General features: G+C 43.7%; 1 protein-coding gene across 1 annotated transcript; it reads left to right on the top strand.

Moving 5' to 3' along the window:
- Positions 1-2,411: 2,411 nt before the first annotated feature.
- Positions 2,412-5,072, top strand: elfn2b (extracellular leucine-rich repeat and fibronectin type III domain containing 2b; the record flags this gene model as incomplete). The annotated part of the gene is made up of 1 exon (XM_079457742.1): positions 2,412-5,072. One exon carries the CDS (start codon positions 2,412-2,414, stop codon positions 5,070-5,072), a length of 2,661 nt encoding a protein of 886 aa, XP_079313868.1.
- Between the last annotated feature and the right edge of the window lie 2,058 nt (positions 5,073-7,130).

The raw sequence follows: 7,130 nt of genomic DNA, 5'->3' as shown, positions 1-7,130 counted from the left end.
TGCATACTGAGAATCTCTGGAGATGCAGTATAGCATCTGTGTATTTTTCAACTTCTGTTTTTTTAACTGTTTTTTAACTATTCATTACGCACACTGATTACTCAGCTGCTATATGCTTAGGTGATTATGGACACAAAGAATTACCGAGATTTTAGTCTTGGGTGAAGTATTTCTTTAAAAGTGCACCTCAGGCTCCTTCAAACCTTACGTTGCTTTGGACTTCTTCACATCTTGTCACTCTGCCTCACATGGCTTCAAACTGCCTCCTGTCACTTGTTTCTTCCTCAGATTGCTCAAACTGACTCGCATCATCTCACACTGCCTGACATTGCTCCAAAATAGTAAGAAAGAAAAGCACGGCTAGCCCACCCCCCTGCATAAGTCTCAACGCTGTCACGGTTACCTGTCAGCGGAGACAATGAGACGATGGCATGTCTGTGTGCTGTCTGTAAAACAGCTGCTCTCAGTGCTGTTCTTGTCAGCAACAATGAGGACATGGCTAAAACAGGGTTACAATGTCAACACCACATTCCTCCAGCTCTCCTACCAGCACAAGAGACCTCAGCAAACATAACAATTGCCAAATCTTTAAATATTCCCATATGTTTTTGCTTTCTCTCCGCCTCACGTTTTCTCACTTGAGCATTGGGAAAAGTCAAAATTCGGCGGAAATATAAAGTGCACTTTAAAGTGTAGTTATTGGAAGCTCTACGTATTGTATCTTTTAATATTGTTTGAATGTGTACTCTGGAGATGTGGGATTTACCCACACGAAGTAAAATGATGGCAGGGTGTTCGATGTTCTGTGCCCACATGGTACATATCTAACAGTGTCTTATTTTATCGGGGAATATCATGTAAAAACAAGGCACATATGGTCCCACACATACACATGCTGATTCTTCCATGTAGCAAACCACCCACTCAGACCCTGTTAGGATTCACTCAAAGATTTGGCTAGCAGATGTAAAGACTGATATAAAATGTACCTACCTGTACTTAAATTTAGACCCATTCTGTGTACAAAAATGTCACTTGGATTTACAGTAATCTCATCATAACTAATTAGGTAATGGCGTTGGAGAGACACCAATTCGTCGTTGGCATTCACGGCAACAGCTCCTTCCAAGTTTAGCCCAGGTGCCAATCTGTCTGTTGCTCTGACTACTGCATGAAATAATGAATAAAGAAGAGAAACACTTTGTGTGCGATCAATCTATATCTTATGGTGTAAAGATATTAAGTCTGAAATAAACAAGCACCTTTTAGCCTACTGAGGTTATGCCATAGGTCTTTATTTATTTCAACCTCTCTCATTGGGATGCACCTCTGTGCCTTAGCCCCAGCTCTAATTAAAGCTTCCTTTGGGCTTCACTAAGTGGAGCACCAAACCAGATCACATCTCTGGTGGGCTGAGGAAGAGAGCGAGTGAGAGAATGTGGAGGGGCATCAAGATAGATATGATCAGACTGCCAATGTTGCCTGTGATAGCGCTGTGATTGTGATTTCACGTTTCATTTCAATTCTCATTGTTTTGTTCAAATTTGGCACTCGCTGCACCGAGACTTGGTAGTAATCTAAAAACAATAGCAGATGATCTTGAATTATTCTTAGGATGGGTTTTTATACCAGAATGAGCCAAATAAGCATTTATGTAACAAATTGAGTGTCTGTAAGAATGCAGAATGATGAACAGTTAGTATAAAAGGCAAACAAAGAGAAAATATACTCCAGGCAGAGTTTAAAGGGGGACAAAGAGAAAGGCAAGGGAGCTTTGAGCTACAGTATATGTGTCAAAGAATTGTTTCACAACCTTGGCCTTCATAGCGGAGTGGGTTTATTAGTGGACTTGCTCCGACCGATTTTACAACCAGGATTTTATTTTGAGGCCACTGAAGATTGTTTTTCAAAGTAATATACAGTACTGTTGAATTAACTCCAAATAAATGTATCCAGATTTGAAACAACTTGTAGGGGGGTAAACAAAGTTTTCATTTTTGGGATATTTTCAAGTTAAGTTAACTTGTTACAAATTAACAAATAAGTTATTTGTTAGAAAATTGTCTCATATTCATACATGAACAAACTTGCATTATGTGCATAGCAAACTTAGATGATTTTAAGATTTCTCAACTTTAATGTTTGATTTCACTCATATGTATTCTCTTTCTTTTGGCAGATTTGACGAAGAAGCTGTCCACCAATTCAAGCTCAATGTCAAAGATGCATCATGCAGCAATGCAGCTATATCAAACATGAAAGGGAAATGATAAAATGAGGAAAAACCATGACAACCCTACATCTTTGACAGCCCAGGAACAATTCCATGTGTGAAGAATATTTTGCATACTTCCACTAACAAATCCAGCCTCCACTTTGTTTTTAAACACCCCCTTCCTTCATCTCCCATTATGAAGAGCAAATTGACTGCACTTCCTCCCTTTACCACCTTCCTCTTATTTTCCTTTTCCTTGCTCTTATGCCAGCCAGCATTGGTCAGAGGTGACTGCTGGCTCATCGAGGGGGATAAGGGTTATGTGTGGTTGGCCATCTGCAGCCAGAACCAACCACCATATGAGACAATCCCACAGCACATCAACAACACAGTACATGACTTGCGGCTTAATGAGAACAAGATCAAAGCCATTTTTTTCACCTCCCTGAGTCGTTTCACAAACCTGACTGACCTCAACCTAACCAAGAATGAGATCTCCTACATCGAAGATGGTGCTTTTGCAAGCCACGCAAATTTGCAGGTGCTGCAACTCGGATATAACAAACTTACCAACCTGACCGAAGGCCTGTTGCGAGGTCTGGGACGCATGCAGTGTCTTTTCTTGCAGCACAACTTGATAGAGGTTATTTCCACTAATGCATTCTGGGAATGCCCCAGTCTCAGCAACCTGGACCTGTCATCGAACAAGCTAGCCAGGTTGGACCCATCCACCTTCACCGTGTTGAGCAGACTGATGGGATGTGAGCTTGCAGGGAACCCTTTCCATTGCAGCTGTGAGTTGTACAGCTTTCTCATCTGGTTGGAGGCCTTTAATAATGTCACACACACTTATGATCGACTTCAATGTGAGACCCCACAAGAGCTGTGTGGTTATCCATTGCTGAGTCCTGGCGGAAGTCATGGGCACAGTGCCCGTAACATTCTTTCCTCAGTGTGCCTGCCATCCGAACCTGAAGTGTCCGGCATGGAACCTAGCATCTTTGACCACTTCGGGCCATACCATCAGCCGACAACTTCCTCTTCTGACAATGCATTTAGCCCCAGCATCAAACTGCAGCATGTGTCTCTTTGCTCTGCATCTCTTCTTATTCAGATCCCGAAGCCGTACAGCAAAATGTACATCCTCGTGCAGTACAATCAGAGCTTTGTGTCAGATGTGATGAACTTGAAGAATAAAAAGGAGCTGATCACACTTGATAAACTTAAACCAAACACCAATTACACATTTTGTGTGGCGTCCATACGTAACTCGCAGCGTTACAACCATACATGTCTATACTTTTCCACCCGAGCCCCTAACCCAGATGACCTGGTGCCCCCACCTTCCACCACCACTCATTACATCATGACCATAGTGGGCTGCCTCTTTGGAATGCTCATTGTGCTCGGCTTTGTCTACTACTGCTTGCGAAGACGCCGTAGACGAGAAGAGAAAGAGAAATCCATCTGTGTAAAGAAAACCATCTTGGAAATGCGTTACGGACCAGAGGTGGCAGCTGCGGTTGCAAATGATCCTGCAGCTGTTCAAAAACTCCATGAGCAGAGCCATCATCAGCATCACCACGGCAAACTAGCCATGTCCTCCTCTTCCAGCTCTGCAATGCTTGGCCACGGTTCGGCCAACACTAGCTCGTCACGCCTGTCCTCCATCCCTCAAGTAGAAAAGATGGCTACTGCCTTCTCTGAAGCCATAGCCACTAAAGGAAACTACATGGACATAAGGACATCTGCTATTGGAGATGACAGGGGCAGAGATGGCACTGTGGTACATGGTTTGCGAGAAGAAGACTTCAGGGAGGATGATGGAAGTGACCTGGGTGATGATTCTGACGACGATGGCCGAGGATCAGCTTCAGAGATTTCAACTATTGCCATGGAAGTGGACAAGGTCAACCAGATAATCAACAACTGCATAGATGCACTCAAGTTGGACTGTGTTGCAGCATCTACCACTTCTACCACAACAAGTGGTCCCACCTCTCCCCCACCTACCTCCAGCTCCTCCTTGACCAGAGGTCTTATTCCCAACTCTACTAGCATCAATGAATCATGCCATGTCCTGCCATCCCCAAAGATCCCTGCACCACCTCCACTTCCCTTCACAGCTCCCCTTTCTGAAAGACCTGGGATCACAGGAGGTGGCTTTATGTCACCACCATACCGCCCTCCTCCCCCAGCGACCGCAGTAAGGCCCATTCAAAGACAAATGAGTGCAGACGCGGCCGTAATTGTCTCTGCTTCAAAGAGGCACTGCCGCCCATCCAGTGGGAAAGGAGGTCGTGTTTACAGCCTGGATGTTCCAGAGCCCCTTAGCCCAGACCCCTGCCAGTATCCAGATAGCCCTGTGGGTTGTGGTGAGCCCCTGGAGAGGCTCCCGTTAGTATGCGGTGGTGGAGTTGGGGGCTGTAGCATAGATGGCGGAACTGTAGATGGGATGGTACTACAGCAGCACCTACAGGTGCACCCTGACTACCACTGTGCAGAGCATCGTCATTCCGTCCCCGCTCTTTACTATGAGGGCTCTCATGACTCCCCGGCACAGAGGGTGTCTTTCCTGAAGCCTTTGTCGCGCACCAAAAGAGACGCTGCCTCTTACTCTCAGCTCTCTCCCCGACACCACAATTACTCTGGGTACTCCTCTAGTCCAGAGTACTCCTCTGAGAGCCCCTTGCGGATCTGGGAGCGCTTCCGTCCCAACCGAAAGGGCCCACGTGAAGAATCCTGTTACGTCACGGCCGGAAACGCCCTACGTAAAAAGGTCCAGTTTGCCAAGGGGGAGGACTTGCATGACATTCTTGACTACTGGAAGGGTGTGTCAGCACAGCAGAAGCTGTAATGTGTGGAAATGCACGGATACACATCGCAGGTCTCCTTCACTGCATGATTAACCGGAAGAGCAACTGTAACGAGGACGTTCGGTTATAGCTGCAGTGTGCAAGACAGAGTTGTGTTTGTCAGGGCTTTAGGACAAGTTGCTTTAATCTGATTTTGTACAGCATGAGTCATCGGCAAACCAGAGAGAGTAAGAGAGCCTGATAAAACACTAAAAACATCAGATCAAATTCTCAGAGGTCTAATTTCAGATTGGACAGTTTTCATATTTGTGAAGATGGCATTTCAGTTGTCAATAATTGACAAAGTTTTACTCATCTGTGTATTTCTTTTTCATATCATCAGTAATACCATAAGTCTTAGCCTGAGTAAGGATATCTGTTTATATTCTCCCTTAAATCACAAGACGTTACATTTGTTTGCCATTGTTGTATGTCCCAGTAGGCAAATGAATATAGTATATGTGTGTATGTGTGTAAAGGGTAAAACGATGTGCTGATTTTCGACAAACCTGTCAAAAGCAGTATCCCCCTACCGTATTCCACTAACTGTGTGCAGGACAGCCGAATTTACATTTCAATAGTAATCCGCATGTGAAAAATAAAAGAGGGAAAGAACAGATAATAAAATAAAAACAGAAGACACTCCCAGGGGAGCTTTGGAATAGGCAGACGTGTTTGCGGCCACTTGCAGGGCACTGCAGAATGACATAAATAGTGCATGGGGTGCTCGAGAAAATACTCGATTTATCAGGGTCAGTGAAAATGCATAGATGGGTTTGAAGCTCAGTCTGTTCCTCTCATGCATTATTTTATCAGAGGTTACCTTGTCACATGTGTCACAGCAGGAGCACAAAGTTGGCAGCGCAGGTTTATGTATTTGGTTCTTTTGGTCCAGGGTCCATTTGTTTAGTTCATTAATTGGCTTTTGTAAGTCTGTTGCTGACAGCTGACACACCCAAAGGGCAAAATGACCTAGACCCTGTTGTGGGGCTTTAAAATGAAACAATATGACTCTTGTTTATAGCTGGGTCTTTATTATTTTTCATGATAATATAGTAATTTCCATTTTTTTAATCTTTTGAGCATTTATAGTCCTTGAATTTCAAGGTTCAAGCATCTGATGCGCTACATATCAATATATATTTACATAACCCGAGTTCCAGAAAAGTTGGGACATTTTTTTTATTAGAATAAAATGAAAGCTAAAGGAATTTAAAATCACATGAGCCAATATTTTATTCACAATAGAACATAGATAACATAGCAAATGTTTAAACAGAGAAATGTTACACTTTAATCCACTAAATTAGCTCATTTAAAATTGAATGCCTGCTACAGGTCTCAAAAAAGTTGGGACGGGGGCATGTTTACCATAGTGTAGCATCTCCTTTTCTTTTCAAAACAGTTTGAAGACGTCTGGGCATTGAGGCTATGATTTGCTGGAGTTGTGGTGTTGGAATTTGGTCCCATTCTTGCCTTATATAGGTTTCCAGATGAAGAGCTGAAGAGTTTGTGGTCGTCTTTGACGCATTTTTCGTTTAATGATGCGCCAAATGTTCTACAGGCAGGCCAATTCAGACTCTACCCGGACTATTCTACGACGAAGCTATGCTGTTGTAATAGCTGCAGTATGTGGTTTTACATTGTCCTGCACAAGGCCTTCCCTGAAATAGACGTAATTTGGAGGGAAGCATATGTTGTTCGAAAACCTTTATATACCTTTCACAGACCCTTCCAAAACATGCAAGCTGCCCATAATGATGCTCTTATGCACCCCCATACCATCAGAGATGCTGGCTTTTGATCTGAACACTGAAAACACGCTGGAAGGTCTCCCTTCTCTTTAGTCCGGAAGAAAGAGCGTCCGTGATTTCCAACAAGAATGTCAAATTTGGACTCGTCTGACCATAGAACACTATTCCACTTTGAAATATTCCATTTTAAATGAGCCTTGGCCCACCGGACACGACGGCGCTTCTGGACCATGTTCACATATGGCTTCCTTTTTGCATGATAGAGCTTTAGTTGGCATCTGCTGATGGCACGGCAGATTGTGTTTA

This window comes from Barbatula barbatula (assembly GCF_947034865.1).
Source record: "Barbatula barbatula genome assembly, chromosome: 5".
Classification (NCBI taxonomy): Eukaryota; Metazoa; Chordata; class Actinopteri; order Cypriniformes; family Nemacheilidae; genus Barbatula; species Barbatula barbatula.
The sequence above is the reverse complement of the archived record's forward strand: the minus strand, read 5'-3'. Positions and strand labels throughout refer to the sequence as shown.